This window comes from Copidosoma floridanum, unplaced genomic scaffold (assembly GCF_036245765.1).
Source record: "Copidosoma floridanum isolate Cflo_tuat_1 unplaced genomic scaffold, Cflo_Japanese_pri ptg000019l, whole genome shotgun sequence".
Taxonomy (NCBI): Eukaryota; Metazoa; Arthropoda; class Insecta; order Hymenoptera; family Encyrtidae; genus Copidosoma; species Copidosoma floridanum.
In genome coordinates this window covers 2595593-2613289 of record NW_028321896.1, presented here as the reverse complement: position 1 = coordinate 2613289, position 17697 = coordinate 2595593, and the positions used below count along the sequence as shown (strand labels likewise).

General features: G+C 43.2%; 1 protein-coding gene across 2 annotated transcripts in view; it reads left to right on the top strand.

The window, feature by feature from the left end:
• The window catches only part of LOC106636888 (band 4.1-like protein 4), a 41152-nt gene that overhangs the window by 19586 nt on the left and 3869 nt on the right, over positions 1–17697 (top strand). The window contains exons 2-13 of one of the 2 annotated variants that reach the window (XM_089592912.1): positions 6463–6567; positions 7848–7987; positions 10499–10596; positions 12696–12816; positions 13023–13110; positions 13539–13655; positions 14427–14657; positions 15063–15368; positions 15916–16142; positions 16395–16473; positions 16570–16655; positions 16811–17170. In XM_089592912.1, coding sequence (XP_089449038.1) covers positions 6463–6567; positions 7848–7987; positions 10499–10596; positions 12696–12816; positions 13023–13110; positions 13539–13655; positions 14427–14657; positions 15063–15368; positions 15916–16142; positions 16395–16473; positions 16570–16655; positions 16811–17170 — 1958 coding nt within the window. Of the gene's footprint in view, positions 1–6462; positions 6568–7847; positions 7988–10498; positions 10597–12695; positions 12817–13022; positions 13111–13538; positions 13656–14426; positions 14658–15062; positions 15369–15915; positions 16143–16394; positions 16474–16569; positions 16656–16810; positions 17195–17697 lie in introns of both variants that reach the window. The other variant, XM_023389370.2, reaches the window with a different exon arrangement.

The following is a 17697-nucleotide window of genomic DNA, read 5'->3' as shown; positions in this document are numbered from 1 at the left end:
ACGAGAGCATTGTACGCGCGCTTTTCCTCGTTCTTTCTTCCATCACGTACGTCTGCGTCGTCGTCTGCGTACCAACACGCGTTTCTTCTCGCTTCTCAGGTATACGTAATACACCACTGTCTTGTACGCGCGCGAGATGGAAATTATTTCGCGTTCGGACGAGGATGGCGCTGAAAACGGTGCAAGAGCCGATGGACGGGAAAATCTCGCGTGTTTTTCTTTCATTTTTTCCCTCTTTTCTTCACAATCATCACAATACGGCGATACCGTTGCTTCCCCGTGCATTCGTTTTGATACACTGGCGTGGAAAGCGAAGTGAGAAAACAAGAGACGCGCGATGCTGGCCTTTTTTTTTTTAATTTACGCCATTTCAGGGCGAGACGGAATGCATACTCGCACGGTGTGGCGTGATTTTTCTCCCGAAGCTTTATACGTGGGTGCGACGACTTTTGTCCCAAAAACGCGGGGGTGCATTGCGTCTTACTTGCGCTCATTTTGGCTCTCTCGCTTTAGCTTTTTTTGGCACCGCTGCAGTGCTATGATCCATTGTTACCCCAGAACACGTTTGCGGGTTCAAAGGTAACTCAAATCTTGAGGCTTCAAACGGTATGTATCACACAGTAGTGCCTCTAAATCTCGGGTTTTCCTTGCCTCGCAAGTGAACGATGCAGGGTATAGGTGAAGTATACCGTTTGAGGAAAAATTGGAAATAATGGTACAAACGTAGAGGTATCAGTTTATTATATTTCGCAAGAAGGAAAAAAAGGTTAAGCAGCTCCCCTCGGGTACTTGTTTCCTTCCATCCTTCGATGACGTAAATACAAGATGAAAACGAGGGTAAAAATTACCCTTTACCGCTTACTAAAAAAGTATTTTAACGTCTTTCTCGTGGAAATTGCCTCCCAAGCTATGATTTCAAGGGGAAGGGTAATGGTTTTGTAAAAAAAAATTTTTTTTTTTTTTATTCCCCATCCCCTGAATACAATATGTATACCTACCCTTTTTTCCATGAATTCCAATTAACATTTGGGACGAGCCCGCGCAATCGAACAACTTTCTTTGCCACTTCCAAAACCATCTTCATCATCCACCGCGTGTATACGCGAGTACGCGAAATTAAAAAAAAAAAGACCAATCTTACTTTAACTATACTAATCAAAAACTTGGTACATGAATAATCCTCCCTGAAAAAATCTCCATTCGGCCCCCCTACAAATGACCAATTAACAACGCAATCTGAAAAATGTACGTATACATGTATATAATATATCTCGACTGTAGGCCCGTGACGCCGAGCTCGAAAAATCGGAGCGCCAAGGAGGAACCATCACCAGCACGAATAGAAACAAAGACTGGACGTATACTCATAATGTATATTATGTGGTAGCCGGGGGCCGCTCTTCAATCAGGGGGGGGCAGCCGCCAGAAGAAGAGTTGCCAAAGCAATTTTCCGCAAGTAAAACATAATAAGGCTCGCACAAAAGAACAACGCCCCACCCCTTGTCGCGAGTCATCCTGGAGGAAGAACGCTTCTCCTGCTCCTATATGCGATGGGTACATTTTTAAAGCGGTAGCTAATAAGGGAGCCGCTCCGCTAAATAAAGCCTCCTCCCGTGTACTCGCAGGGGGGTTGTTGTGTATACATTACAGGTATACTGCAGGTCGGTCTTATGTACGGTGTATGCCGGGGGGAAGAAAGGAGGGCTCGTCTCGCCGATTTCACGTCCGGCCGGATTTCTGTGGAAAATAATTGTTGAACAAAACCCAGGGAGCCTCGAAGGGAGGTGGGCAAGGAAAAACAAACGCGCGCACGGAAATCACCGGCTTTTGCGTGGAGCGGTAAAAAAAATTAAAAAAAAAAAAAAAAAAAAAAAGACCGTATGCGCGCAGAGAAGGTGAATCCGGAAAAAAGGGTCTTTTCGAGCGATTCCGTCGTTTGCAAAGGGAAACACACGGAAGAGATTTGGAAAAAAGGGGCAAAGAATAGACCGATGAAGGAGATGGAAAACGGCACGCACACACATATATATATGTAATATATTACATTATATAAAGAGGAATATAGTATATAATATACCTGTAGCCGCTCGTTGAGACGTATGTACATATGTATATATACGCAGGGCCGGCTCATTGCACTGTATCCGCACGTATACGTGTTGCATTGTTTCCACTTCCTCACCCTCACCCTCCTATACCCCCTACATCCTTTCCTACCTTCTCTCTTTCTTCCCTTTCTCAACACTCACACACGCGCACACCTCGCGAATCCCTTCTTTTTTTTTTTCTTTATTTCGCGTACCCATATAGGTGCAGTGGCGTCGTCGTCGCGCGTCACTTGCGCCGCTCTCTCTCTCTCTCTCTCGGATGTATGTATATAATACACCGGACACACGCTCTCCTATCTCTTTCTCGCTCGTACGTGTATTTATATATGCCTTCCTTCGCTCATCCTTGGTCGTCGTCGTCGTGCACGTGTATATAGCGGGAGGGGGTCTATGGCCTGAAGCGTGAACTCTCGTGGAGAACACGAAGGGCAGACGAAGTGTTTGCGAGCGAGACGCCGTCCGGAGGAGATCGCTTCTCTTCGAAAAAAAAAAAAACATACCCTCGGTGCAGTCTAGGAAAGTGTGTATGTGGGTATTTTTTTTTTTCCAACCGTAGAGCTTTTTCTAGGGCAAATTTTTCCGGAAAACCAAACCAAGCCTCGTTGGGGCACCCTTTTCCTTTGGACTCTCTCATTTTTTTTTTTTTTGCACGCGCCGGGGCTAGACACCGCGAGATGAAACAAAAGTCGAAACCTGCCCGAGTGATTAAAAAAATTTTGGATTTTTTTTTTCCACCCTGGCGCACATGAAATTAAAAAAAAAAAGAATTTTCTTTTGAATCCACAAAATAATCGTCCGTAAGTCTAATTGTAGTCAAAAGCAACAGCGACCGTAGTTTCATGCAAATTATGTATACCACCTGTACCAAAAGATTCTTCCACCCAGTGTTTGGGTCAATACGACTATTGAAAAAGACCACTCCGTATAGTTTTGCATAAATCCACCCCCAAAAATAGAACTACACAGAAAGAGATAGAAAAAAAAACCAACATCAACTCTGCCGTGAAAAATACGAGAAAAATCCCCACTTCCTCGTGAAAAACTCCCTAATGTATACACGATGGTGGAGAAAACTTTCTAAGCGAAAAACTGCTAATTATGAAGTATTTTCTCCCCCACGGAGTGTTTTATACATTACCCCAGTATACACACACGTCTATGTTATCAGCAAATTTTTTCTTCCCCCCACCCACCCAAAAAAAAAGGGGGTTACAACGCGTATGTGCTGGATTTTTCTTCGCTCCTGGTGAGTTTAAACGCGAGCTCGCCCACACCCCCACACTGCTTTTAATTAGTTACGGCGCGGAGCCGTTCCAGCGCGAAAGGAGTAACCCGTATTAATTATAGACAATGTAATTGTACACGGATACTCTTACGCGCGTCGAAAAACACGAATTTTCATCCGCACTTGTGTATATTTTTTACATACGTATATAAATATACATTTTATAGTTCGTCCAAAGTAGCTGTATGACAAGTTGTATAATATATTTGATCAACGGAGCGTCAAACTTCCCCATTATATGTGTGCTCCTTAATTATAATTTCGCGCCTCGGTGGCCTGTCAATGATTTTGCCGCTCGTTATATGTGACGCAAACACATTTACACGAGGACCGTGTAATTACACCTCAGGCTCGTTATTACGACGTTACTTGGACCTCAAGTGCGCGCATGTACGTATCTTAATCAACCCTCCCCGTAAGAGCGCAAAGTGAATGATGTGCGTAATGCACACCGAAAAAGTATACGACATTCATCGGAGCCACGAAGACTCGATCGATCGATTTTACAAAAAAGTACACCCTACATAGCTCCGGCGTGCGTGTATATGTACACGTCAGGCGCAAAACTTTGATCACGCGCTCGATAGGGCTCTCTCTGGCTTCCCTTCAATTTTCATAATGCGCCCTCGCTCCCCGAGTTTTCGTTTGAGAAGAAGAAGAAGAAAAAAAAAAAAAAAATACTCGGACGACCAATTGTCCGGGCGACTGTATACATGTGGGTGCATGATACTACTTACAACTTTAGAGGCAAGGTGTACACTTACCCGAGACACAGAACCCAACTCTCTCTCTCTCTCTCTCTCTCTCTCTCTCTCTACTTACGCATGTACAACCTATAATGTATACATATATACATATACGCGTCCTCTCGTAGCTGTCGTCGTCTGTCGCGTCGTGTACTTGTACTTTTCTGCAGCGTGCTACTCTTGGCTTTTTTTTCCACCCCCCACTCGAGCTGCACCAGCCCCCCCCCATGTGTATGTATATAATACGCTCCTTTGTCTTGGCCCCGTGTCTTTCCAGCAAGGCTTACGCTCGCCCCCTCCCTCCAACCTCTTCTCCTTGACTTCTTCTTCTTCTTCTTGGTCTCTTTCGTCGTGTGTCTCATGTATACACACACCGTGCAGGTGATCCTTTTTTCGCCTCGGCGTAAACCTATATCGTCTCTCCTCCCCGGTGCGAAACAAATCCTTTTCATATCCGATGCGCCCCTGGATATAATAGGCGCGGCGGCCAACAAAAGAAAAATCCAAAGTGTATGTATACAGGGGTGTGCGAGACAACCCCCCTTTAATATTTTAATAATCGCCTCGCGGCGCGGCTATGTGGGTGTATATATACGTACATAATATGTGGGGAGTCACCGAGGGGGAGGGTTGTTGTGTGCTCCCCGGCTTGTACGTGTATATACTCGTGGTTTTTCCGTCGTTCTTGCACTGACCAAGGTACCAACTTTTCTCGCGCAACGATACCTTACGTGTGTGTACGTACGAGCGTGAATTTTACATTTTTTTTAGGGAAAACTTTTGTTGGAACATCGAATCTACCGTGGGTAATTTTTTTGTTTTTACTTGGTGCACGGGCATTTCGTTACTGATGAACTTTAACGAAATAACACTGTCGCAGAGTTCAACCGTTACTTTGCGATGTTGAAAACCAATGATATAATCCACTGTTATTATGCACAGTTTGGAAGAAATGTTATTATACCTTTTATAGTTTTCGCTCCTGCATCACATAGTCATGTTGAAGGCTTCTTTTCTAAATTGTTCTCCTTTTCATTGAACTGTAGCTCATAAGATTCACTCAAATTAAATTTAAAAATCAAATTTATGCACTTTTCGTAAAAAAAAATAAAAAATAAAGATCCATCGGTGCATCCATTAACAAGAAATTCAACTCGTTTCACCATCTACCGGAGTCTCAACTTTTTCCAAGAGATCCAAAGTAAAAAAGTACGTCCTTTGTACGACTCCATAGCAAGGCAAGTACGTTCGTACGAAAAAAAAAAAAAAAAAAAAAAAAAACCCCGTGAAAAGTCAAACTCACAGAGAGGAGCATTATCCGCGGCACACCATCATCATATAGACAAGTATATACACACAATGTGCCCATATAACACACATATGGGTGCTCACTGCAGCAGGGCGCATCACTCGAAGAGATCGGAATCATCGTTTTCCGGTTCCCAGCGGAGGGTCTGCGCCGAGCCGTGACGATATCGTCTCCACGTACACACACACGCGTATATATACATCTTCTACGCTTCTCCATCCTTACCCAAAGGGACACGCCGCATCTCTCCCTCTGTATGTGTATACATATATATAGAGTGGCGCTCCACCCAATCACTTGACTCCCTCCTCCCCTGGTTATATAGGTATACGTAATAGGTGTAACGGGACGTCGACAGCGACGTCGTCTAATCCTTGCATTGCATCTAACGCACGCACGCGTCGACCCTTTTTTTTTTTTTTTTTCTCCCGCTGCCGAGCCTCCACCCCTCCTCCTTCTATATACTTCTACTCCCGCACGCGTTTAGCATGTAATCCATGGGGTACACACGTGCGAGCGCTTTACTTCTTCTCCATTTCGACTTTATTTTTCCTTTTATGTGTGCATATACAGTTGCAGAGATGATGATACTTTTGTCCATACAATCACGTGCACGTATATATATACGGTACACGTTACGTAGACTCGTAAAAAGCCCCTCAGCGGGGGTTGGTGTGGGATCTGTTTCGAATAGGGTGCATTATCTATACGACACTTACGTACACACACACACACATGTGTGTGTATATTTTACGATTGTGTCACATATATGGGCAAAAGAGCTTTTATCGCGATTTCCAGACTCTATTTTTTCTTCTTCCCCCCCCCTCCCTTTATCCAGGGGTCGGGATTTGATCGTTTGATCGAGTACCGGAGTAATCTTACATGTAATATACGTGCATATATATATGCGCGCGAGAAGAGTGGTGGCTGTGGGAATTGGGCATTTGGTTTTCATCTCCCCCGAGCCGACTTGTCAGATTCATGTTTTCGGTGTCTGTTTGCTTGTTGCAGAACTCCAACTTGGGCCAGGAGTTGCTGGACAGGGTCTTCCGGCACCTCAACCTACTCGAGACTGCGTACTTTGGACTGCGCTATCTCGACCACGAGAGCCAAACGGTAAGCCTTACACTTTTCTAATTATTACGCTACATTATTGTAGCGGTGGGATATTTATTTTTTCATTCGGTCCCCTCACGCGGAGTGAGAGAGAGAGAGGGTGTCTGTTTTTTGAATCGGTAAAAGAAATCTCGAAAGTCGCTTGAATACTTGTACCCAAGTCATTTGAAACCTCAAGTCACTGAAATGCACCAATGTCATTGTACAATGATCGTGAAAAATTGTTTTCGAAATTTGTTTATTCGTTCGCATTCGTATGGTGGCATTGAAACCGAAAGTTGTCAATTGCATCGGTACGTTTAACTCAGTCCTAAAGATTAAACGAGCGAAAAATTGAAAGAAAACTTTTCATCCTTTCGGGTAGTGCGGATGTGTAAATTTGATATTAAAAAAAAAAAAAAAAAAAAAAAAGATCTTCCTATTAACCATAAATAGTGGCACGTAGTGAAAATTGCATAATAGTCGGTAATATTTAGAAACCAAGGGATGAAGAAATAGTAACATTAACCGAGGAGAATATTTATTTTCAATAAAATCCCTTCGTCGAAATCGTCGCAAAACGTCTCGTTAAAAGTTTCTCGAGCCGAGTATTACGTATACGTACGGATTTATACGTAATAGTCCTCGAATCGCCGAAATCAAATAGTAATCAGATGTTGACAGCCGGAGTGACGTACAGAATATATGTCTCCCTCAAACGCCGGTCTATTATCGTCAAATTGAAAAGTGACAAACTGCTAAGTCGTAAATAATAACGTGGCGACGAGCAGTACGAGTGCCAGGTGGGGGCGTGTACCAATAGCGTCTGCCTGCGAAAGTAAATTGTCAATTTTGTTGAAAATCGATCTCTCGACGGCCCGAGGGCCGCGACAGCGCGTTGGCAGACTAATCCACAATATATACATATATAGACATTTGACCAAACTCTCGGATGGACTTTACATTGATGTAATACATATATATATACAGAGGTACGTGTGAATAATTGAGCACCGATGAATATCCATACTCCATATATATATATGCATATATACGTCAGGAGGATCGGGAGGGCCATCAGAGACGGGCAAATGTCTCCATTCGCGTTTAATTAGACAATTTCCTGCGAACGACCTTTTCTCCTTCTCTTTCTCTCTCTCTCTTGTATAATTTCATCCCTTTTTAATTGAATTCGCTGAGTGTATGCCTACGTGGGTATAATACACCGATATACTCGTAGATCCATCAAAACGTGAAATTATGTAATGCATGAAATTCGAAAACGAAATTATTCGTCGCAGCAATGGCTCGACCCGAGCAAGAAGATTGGCAAGCAGCTCAAGCCGAAAAAGGGCGACCTCAACCCCGACGCTCACACCCTCTACTTCTGCGTCAAGTTCTACGCGGCCGACCCCTGCAAGCTCATCGAGGAAATCACCAGGTACTCGTACATATACGTATACACACTTATAAAAATACACGCCCACGCACACGTGTCATTGTATCGCCCGACACTTGATGTAATATGCACACACGCGTTGCGAGAGCCACTGCTTGGCTTCGTCGATTTTAATTAATTCGCGGCGAGACACAGTCGGTGCACTCAGAAGAAAAAAAAAAAAGAAAAAAGAAAAATCTATAATTAGAATATATATCCACGGAAATTCGAACTTTGGAATCGGCCGTACATCGACTCTGTACTTCCCGCGTGTATATATGTACCCCCTTCGCTTTCCCCATACATATGTACACACACATGGGGTATCGAGGCTCTCTACATCGGGAAGGGGGTGGGATTTAATTATAAATGAAAAATTTCTCGGGTCGACCTTACCTTCCCTCACCCCTGCCATCCCTATCCCTTTTTGCTCTCGTTAGCTCCACGCGATACATATTTGTACTTTATATATATGGTTTCCGTATGTTTGTGCACCGCAACTCTGAACGATTATGCGTGTACCCATACGCGATGGATTTCATACACGCGCATACCATATATTATATATATACACTGTATACGCGTATCCCGAGTACACTCGAATTAATTATGGCGCGTGCGACAGCGTGGGGGTGCGCGTAATTATTCGCGCCTGATGGCGTTTGTTTTTCGGGCCGATAAGCTCTCAAAGTCTGAAAAATCAAGATCCATAGGAGGCTGGAGCGCCGACGAGGTATACGCATCATATATATTGGGCAGACAAGAGAGGAAAAAAAAAAAGGGAGGAGGGCCAAGGAGCTCGGCGCCCCAAGGCCGTACCCAAGGGACCCCCGGCAATTAAGTTTGGCTCTCCGATTACCTGCCGGCTAGTCGAAAATGAAAATTACAAGGCCGACCCACTCGTGTTACCTATACCACCTCCTTTCCGTCGTTTGGTTCCTATCGATACGTTGTGCAGCCATCCTCATCAATATATTTATCATGTACGGGTTGGTTTTATTTGCTCCTCGGACTGAAAACTTCCCTTACCGGTATACATATAGAGATACCTCGAAAGTTATGATTTCGGAGAATCCCCGCCGTATGTCACTGACAAATGTTACCGATCTCTGCGCTCGATTTTGAGTTATTCGTCCAGGCTCGCGGGTATTTTTAAGGGACTATTTGTTTTTGCTATCATACTTCTCTATACGATATACAAGTTTTTTTTTTTCTTTTTGGCACGCACCGCTGATAAATTCGCGTATTGACTTTGGCTGATGGATAAAAGCGATTTCGGGTTCGAAGCCCTCTGTGTTTTTCTTTTATTTATTTATTTTTTCAAACGTATGGCTTTGAATCAATAGCTTTTTCATGGATACAGGAATCCGAATGTATGCAACGAAATAAATGCCATTGCGTGAACGAAGGACGTATTTCGCGTTTTTTTTTTTTTCCCTACGCGTACGAATAACGGGTTTTAATTTGGAATCCATGCAGGGGAGAAGTGATTTCGGAAAAGTATGCGTTGGATCGGCTCGTGAAAAATGCGCCGAGAAACGGAGATCGGGAGGGCGAGGAAAGCTCATAAGACCAGTCGAGTGCAGCTGCTGGCGTTCGTCCGTCCCACACCGTCAAATTCTTCAAAACGAATAGTCGGAGCCAATAACTGTGAGCTTTTGTATCGGACGTTCGGCTCGGCGCGAATGAAAAAATTTTTCGCATTTCGCGAACTTTTTAACTACATGCGAATCGTTATACGTGAGAGTTTTTTTTTCTTTCTTTTTTTCTTGCACATCTTTCAGAGTAATTGCTTTTTCTGTGACTAAAAAAAAAAAAAAAAAAAAAAAAATTCGTTGGAATACGAAACGCTTTACAGTTCGGATTTTATTTGAATTCGTAAAATAATTGCATGTTTCGCTCGCCCTTTTATTTTACTTTTCGACGGAAAAAATTACTAGATGGATAGATTTTTTTTCCTATGGCACATCATCAATATAACATTACTTACTGCACGTGCACGTAGGTATCCATTGCAGAAATTTTTCGAAACGAAAAAACTTGTGCGAATCAATATTAAATTAAATTCTAATCACGTTGAGTGATTACGACATTTCAATTACTTTAACCACATTTCCTTATTGATTTTTGTTTCATTCAAACAAATAGACATTAATAACAATCCATCCGCTAAATATTTATTTTCAACTAACACTATATGAGACACGTGTTTTAAAACAATTAATAATATTTTTTTGGGTGAGGCCTTGAGGACATACTAAGGTACTGATACATGTGTATAGACAGATGGCATCACAGTTTTCTCGAAGCCCCAAGTCATAACAACATTAATCAACTACATCTCATTACTCGCAACGCAACGATGAGGTGTTTAATATTATTAAAATCCGTGTCACGAGAAATATTTTGTACACGCGCGTAAAAATTGCAAGTAGCACGGAAATACAAAGAAAAAAACCTGTTATTTAATCAGAAAAAAAAAAAAAAGAAACATTTCACGCGTCTCATTTGCAGGTATCAGTTCTTCTTGCAAGTCAAACAGGACATACTCCAGGGCAGACTTCCGGTGTCTTTCGACCTCGCAGCCGAGCTCGGCGCCTACGTCGTTCAATGTAAGTACACGCACACTATATACTTTTCAAGAGGAAAAAAAAAAAACAGCCAAGCGCACGCACCAGTGGCAATTCCATCCGCCCTATAAACACAAAAATCCCCTCATCTCTCTCTCTCTCTCTCTCTCTCTCCGGTCTCGTACAAATCCCCATTAGCCGAAGCGCGATGGGCCTGATTAGAGCTTGCAACATTCATATCTCCAATCTTTCAGAACCCACGCCGGCTCTTCATTTGCAAATACACCCCGAAAAAAAAGGTAATGTAAGTACTTACTCTCGGCAACGTCAATCAGCCTTACACAGTCGCGAGCAAGCCTTTCACTCGCGAGCCTTACCTCTCATTCGGAAAATAAGCGGAGACGAGTCTCCGAGCGCACTGGGCCATCATCATCATCAGCTCGCTTGACACGAAAAATTTGCCAACCCCCGCGTCTTGTTCCAATGCCCATCGCCCTGTGCACATATTATACAATGTGCCTACGACGAGGGGCTTCCCCTTTTGAGCTACGAGACGCAGCAAACATACGAGTCTATCTCTATTTGCGCGGACTTTGAATCTCGTCCGCGAGATACGGGTAATGCACCTCGGCCCTTTTTTTCCCTACCGCGGCAGCAGCCCGTCTTCTGTACTTATTTCATACGTCATCCGTACTGCGTCGGGAAAAAGATGATGGTCTCGCTGAGCTTTTTTCCGTCGTCTTGACTTCTTGATGTGTCTTTCTGCGGTGGACAGATAAGGAAACTCTGTCTCTGTGGCACTCGGTCTAATTCCACGGGGAGTAATGGGCCGAGGGAGCTTTTTCTAATCTGCTTTATGTTTACCTCCCTTTCTTTCTCTATATCCTATGTGTATATATACGGCTAGCTCCGTTCGGCGTGTTTGCCGATCTCGGCCGTTTCGCGGAGATTCCCCGGCCGCGATACTGCCGTATTTATACATACCGTTTGTCCTGTGTAACTTGCACCCTGGAATTGAATTTCGCCGATCGCCGGAGAGTCTCCCTGTGTACCGCGGATTAAGCTGGGACTTTACGACGTTTTTTACCCCCATTCTTTTTCCTCCCAGCTGCGTTTTACGATATTGCAGCGACTCCGATCGGGGCGGTTGGGGACCGTCTAAACGCAAGAGTATTTCTCGCGTTATCCGATAACACGTTTTTCGGCTGCCTCGTTTGAGTTTTGTTGGGTGATGGGCGTTTACGGCCAAGTGTCTTACATTTTATCTCTGGATTTCATTTGGTGGATTGTTTTTTTAACTCCTAGAGGAAATTTTTCGGTTATGATTCAGATTCAATGAATAAGAAGGTTCATTTTCTTTTTCTTATGCAACTTTTGGTGTTATACATGCAAGGGTTGGTATACAATAAATATTTTTAGTATAGGCACGCAAATGCCAACTTTGACATTGTTCTACACAATAAAACGAAAACAGTCTCTGCCGTTTAGATTTGTCTTTTTTATTGTCTACGATCACTTTTCTTTCTTTTGCTGATCCGTTTTCATAATGCTTACTTCTTGTAAGCTTCGTATTAATAAAGATTTAACGAAATCACAAATATTAATACAAGCTTTTATTGAACACTTAAATTTAAAAATATTAAATTAAAGATATTATTTTTCAATACAAAATTTTTTTTAAACGTTGCCTCGTATCAGTATCGTGAAATTTTATTTACACCAAACGAATGATGTATTTTAGTGGATCAGTTGAGAAACAATTTATACAAATCACTAACTATTGACCTTATGTGTGACAGTAGCATGAAATTAAAATTACTATTACATTTTATCTTTGACAACCCTTGACTTTTTTTCTAAAAACAATACCACAAATACTACTAGTTTCGAGACGAGTACAGAAAAAAAAAAATTGAAAAAAAAAAGAAAGACTTCTCTTCAACGAAAAGAACAATGCGTACCGACTTGGGTAAATAATTGGAAGAGCCGAGAGAGCGGCGTGGATAAATTGCAACCGATACGCTCGCTTCGCAGTGTAAAGGCAGAAGCTGCTCGTTTGGTCAGAAAAAAAAAAAAAAAAAAAAAAAAAAAAATAGTCGAAGAGTAAAGATGATAACGCTATACGGATGGATATTTTCCAGCGGAGCTCGGTGATTACGATCCAAGGCGTCACTCCTACGGCTACGTGTCCGAGTTCAGGTTTCTCTCGAACCAGACGTCCGAACTCGAGGCGCGGATCGTCGAGCTGCACAAGACACTCGTGTAAGTCGATACTCTGCTTTCATTGTATATGTCTACCTATGTTCCGATGATTAGATATCCCCATTGTTCCTTCGTCTCGTTTCCTTTTTGCTAATTACAGGGAAGCTCTTTAGACGACAAATTTTAATTAGTTTTAGTTTTTTTTTTTTTTTTTTTTTTTTTGTTTGCTCGTTAAAAAAAAAAACAAATTATTTTTTGATACCCAGAGGACAGTTGCCATCGGCCGCCGAGCTGAACTACCTGGACAAAGTGAAATGGCTAGACATGTACGGCGTCGATCTACATCCGGTGCTGGTGAGTGCACTTCCCTTTTGGCCATTTATACCTTTTTTTGCTCGAGATTTAAAATACCTGGCTTGGGCACAACTTATTATTTTATGGATTTATAAATACTTTGGAAGAAAATTTTTTATCCGGAATAATTTTTGCAGAAAAACTTTTTCATTCATTACTATTTACAATACAATGTTTTTTTTTTACATTCAACGAAAAAAATTTTAAATACTGTACTATAAGTAGTAATTAGAAAACAATTTTTTTAGCATAAATAACGCATTACATTATTAGGAAAAAATTATAGTTAAAAAAAAAAAAAAAAAAAAAAAATGGAAAAATTATGTGCCCAAGTTTGGCTGTTATTTTCACTTGTGATATCAATCAGCTAATTTTCTTGAAACAAACTGATCACTCTGCGTGTTTGGGGAATGGACGAAAAAAAAAAGGGAGAGGACTGCGTCGAGTACTTTCTCGGGCTGACGCCAAGCGGTATTATTCTTCTGAGGAACAAGACCAAAGTTGGCAACTACTACTGGCCGCGCATCAACAAAATCTATCACAAGGCAAGTTTCTGCTCAAATTACTGCCTCGTAATAATATATAGGACTGCAAAGGGGGGCCATTTATTGGGAAGAGTCATTGCTAAGTGTACCAACTTTTTTTTTTTTCGTCCCCTGCACAAATTGTTTGGGCTATTAAGTTGACTTCAAAATTTTTAAAAAAATGAAAAGGAAATCAAAAACAAATTTAGAAAAATCCATTACAAGTACATAAAAATCATGTTTCCCTAGTACCAGTTTCACGAATGATATACATGGAAAATTCTTTGAAATACAACTTTATCCGGGGACAATGAACTTATTCAAGCTCAACAGCGACAAATGAGAGACAAGTTTTTTGAAACAGAAAAAAAAACCCCAGAAATGTATCCCACCGCTCACCAGATTACGCCAAAATACTGCCCGTAGCCACCCCGAAGCAAAATCCCAGACATCCTGACACTCGACTCCGTCCGCGAAATCAGAGTAGAGCGTGAGCGAGAAAGCACCACCCGTACCGTCCAGCGCCCCGAAAATAGCTTCCCTCGTGAGGGGCCTCTCTTTTGTGTGTCTCGACAACCCAAAAAAAAAAAAAAAGCCACACCTCTGCTCTCGTATCACAACCGAGCCAAACTTCCTCGCGCTTCGGTGCAACGTAAAGGAAAAAAAAAACTATACCAAAGCAACAAAGGCACGGTCACCCGGTGAAACCCTATAAGATCCCTATATAGCGCGTGAGCCAAGACAAATTGTGTAACCATATAAAACATATGCCGAATACAACGTGTTGCGCAGGGCAAGTACTTCATGCTGCGAGTGAGCGAGAAGAACTCGGCCGACCGGACGCACGGCTTCGAGACGCCGTCGCGGGGCGCCTGCCGGCACCTGTTCCGCTGCTGCATCGACCACCAGGCGTTTTTCCGGCTGATGGCCACGGGACCACCACCCCTGAGCCAGTACTCGCGTTTTCGCTCGTACAGTCCGCCGATGACCGCGGGCTCAGCGCTTGCCGAGAAGCAGCTACAGGTACGTTGCTCTCCTGCATCTCTATCGAAAAACAAACGCATCCGGCCAATCGTCCCATGTTACAGTACTGGTCGCGCTTTTAGCTCAAGAAAAACTTCACGCGTCCTTGACATCCGCATGTTTTTCTCTGTCAATTGCTCTTATTTTATAAAAACACGATAATTTGTCGTTGCTTAACATTTTTTGTCAAATTGAAAAATAAACAACTACAATGTTTGACCTGGAAAAATTTAAAAGCAAAAGCCCATCGAAGCCAACTATATATTCAATGTATTCAAAAGTACTCGAGAGCGCCTCAGTTTTCGCGCGGGTCAGCGACCGCTGTAATTGTGTTTTTTACCATTATCCTAGTCATTTTTCAATCTCACTTTTTTGTTGATTTGGGGAAAAAAAAAAAAAATCCAGTCGAACAATGTGCGACGACTGGTGCAGCCGAGCTTCCAGCGAATGCCGAGTCGGAGAGCCCAGCGCCGGGTAGTCGAAGGCCAGGAGATGGTCGCGGGTTTCGTGGAGGGTCCGAGTGGCCAGTCAGCCATCCAGGGCTCGATCGTACAGAGCCAGAACTGCCTGGCCCACGGGGGTAGCGTGGCATCGAGGAACAACCCCAGTCCTAGGAGCACGAGAAGCGCCCCGTGGACTCAGAGCCAACCCCGGGGACTGTACACTTCGTCCAGCCCGAGATCCGTCAGGTCTTGCGGGACCGCGCCAGCTGTAAGTGCCCACAAATGCGTGTCGTTTTCTTTTTCCCCCGCAAGGGTTTTTTTTTTTTTTTTTTTTTTTCATTGCCCCGTTGAAACGCGGCTGATTTAAGTTACGGTGCATTTTGAAAAACAAACCTCAACGTTATGATATTTAAAAAAGCCGTCCTTACGCCCATATTTATTAGCATCAAAGGAATTGCACCTACATTTTTCGGAATAAACGTGAGAACAAAAATAACCGCGTAAAGTCGTGAGTCCCAAATGGTGTTATAACTTTGAGATGACGTGTTTTTTAAATTATTAAAGTGATCTAGTAATCTTAAAAAAAAAAAAAAAAAAAAAATAGAATAGAAAAAGGGACAATCCACGGGGGATCATCCGTTTTCCGCCAACGTTCCCGGTATCGTCCAATTAAAAGAGTAAAACAAGCCGCGCGGGCGCCCCGGAAAAATATAATAACCGTGTCCATTAATCCGGTTGCAATGAGCGGGGCGAGGTGGGACGGGGGGTACAAAAGAGCGATAAATAAGCTCGCACGCGGGAATAAATCCCTTAAGCTCCTCAGTCGGCTGAACCGGAGGAGCAGCTCGGTGGAGAGTCAAAGTTCGGCGGACAGTCACAGCCGGGGCACAGGGGGCGGCAGCCATCGCCGGCGCAGCCACAGTCGTGGTCACCGCAAGCACAACCGACACTCGGACTGCGAGTCCCAGCTGTCGCGCGGCTCCACGCAAAAGTCCGGACACAGGAAGCACCGACGGCGACACAGGAGCTCGAGACACTCCAGGTACACCCTGCACACTTTTGCTTTTCTAACAAATTTCCTTTTTCCTTTTTTCATTACCTAAACGGTTTCACGTGACATTCAATAACGACTTCATTTGCTATCCTTCAAGTTAAAAAGTTTATTGCAATACACGCAATCAGTATTGATCTCGCATCAATTTCAATAAATCAAGTCCACCCTTTGATTTTTTACATTGAAAATTACTTATCTATTTGTGCGATTGTGACTTTTTTTGTGCATTAAAAATCGCAGTAGGCACGAAATGGTCGACTCGGCGCCACAGTGGCGGGAAGCGCAGCGACGAAAGGGCGAAATCATCCAAAGAGCCGTTGTGAGTATGAATTGTTATAAATTTCGATGACACCTGTCAAACATTTATTTTGCATTGCTGGCAAATCGATCACAAAATGGCTTTGTCAATATACAGATAAGCACGACTGAGCCAAGGAGAAGGCACAGAAGCAAACACCGAAGTCCGTCTTCGAAGCATCCACTGCCCGACGAGCTGAGAAAGTAAGATTTACCCTCTTGCAAGAAAATTATATATTATTCAAGAGTAGACACTACACAATTGATGTGTAACTTCGCTTAAAGTATTTTGTTTGAAAAAAAAAAAAAAAAAAAAAAAATGGTAAAGCGAGCGTATTGCCTCGGCCTTTGCTTTACAGACACCTCGAGTTCAGTTTGGTCGATACCTCGGGCATGAGCGAGCAGCAGCGCCGCGAGATCGCGTACACGGTAGTCCAGTCCCAATTGGCCCACCACCGCCACCAACAGCAGCTGCAACAACAACAGCAGCAGCAGCAGCAGCAGCAGCATCTTCACCACCATCAACAGCAACAGCACTACCAGCCCGTGCCACCGCAGTACCAGAACCAGCAGCAACAAACGCAACAGCAGAACCAACAGAATCACCAGCTGCAGAGTCAGCAGCAATTGTCGCACGGCAGCTACTGTACCGGGTCTTTGGCCCAATTGAGGAGCAGCAACTCGAGACTGGACGAGCCGGAGAGGTGCGCGTCCTCGGCGTCGACCCAAACGGGCCAGCCTAGGTACGATGATCTCAAGACGAGCGCCGCTACCGTCGCCAATGCTGCTACTGCCTGCAAGCAGAACAGTCATCCCCAGGTGGTGGAGGACGACACGGGCTCCGTAGTCATTGTTTAATGTTTTAGATTTTCCTCTTTCTATCTTTCTTTCTTTCTTTCTGTTTTCTCCCTTCATTTTTTCCTTTTTCTCTTCCATCATCATCATCATTGTGGTCTTGCCAACTCACTATTTTAGTATAACGAGAATGTCTTATCACCCCCCTACCCCTTCTCCTCCTTATCGCTCACCCTGTACTGTCGTCATTATTTTTCATAAGTACGCGCCTTTTATAACGGTGATCGTTATAACTTTTAATTGGTCCATTTTGTCTTGATACCACACTCTGTCTTGGAATGTCATCCTCGCTCTTTCCACTGTTTATTAATTTTTTTTTTTTTTTTTTTTTATATGTATAACTGTGTGTCGGTAGAATCTATTTCTTTTCTCTTAATTATTATAACAATAA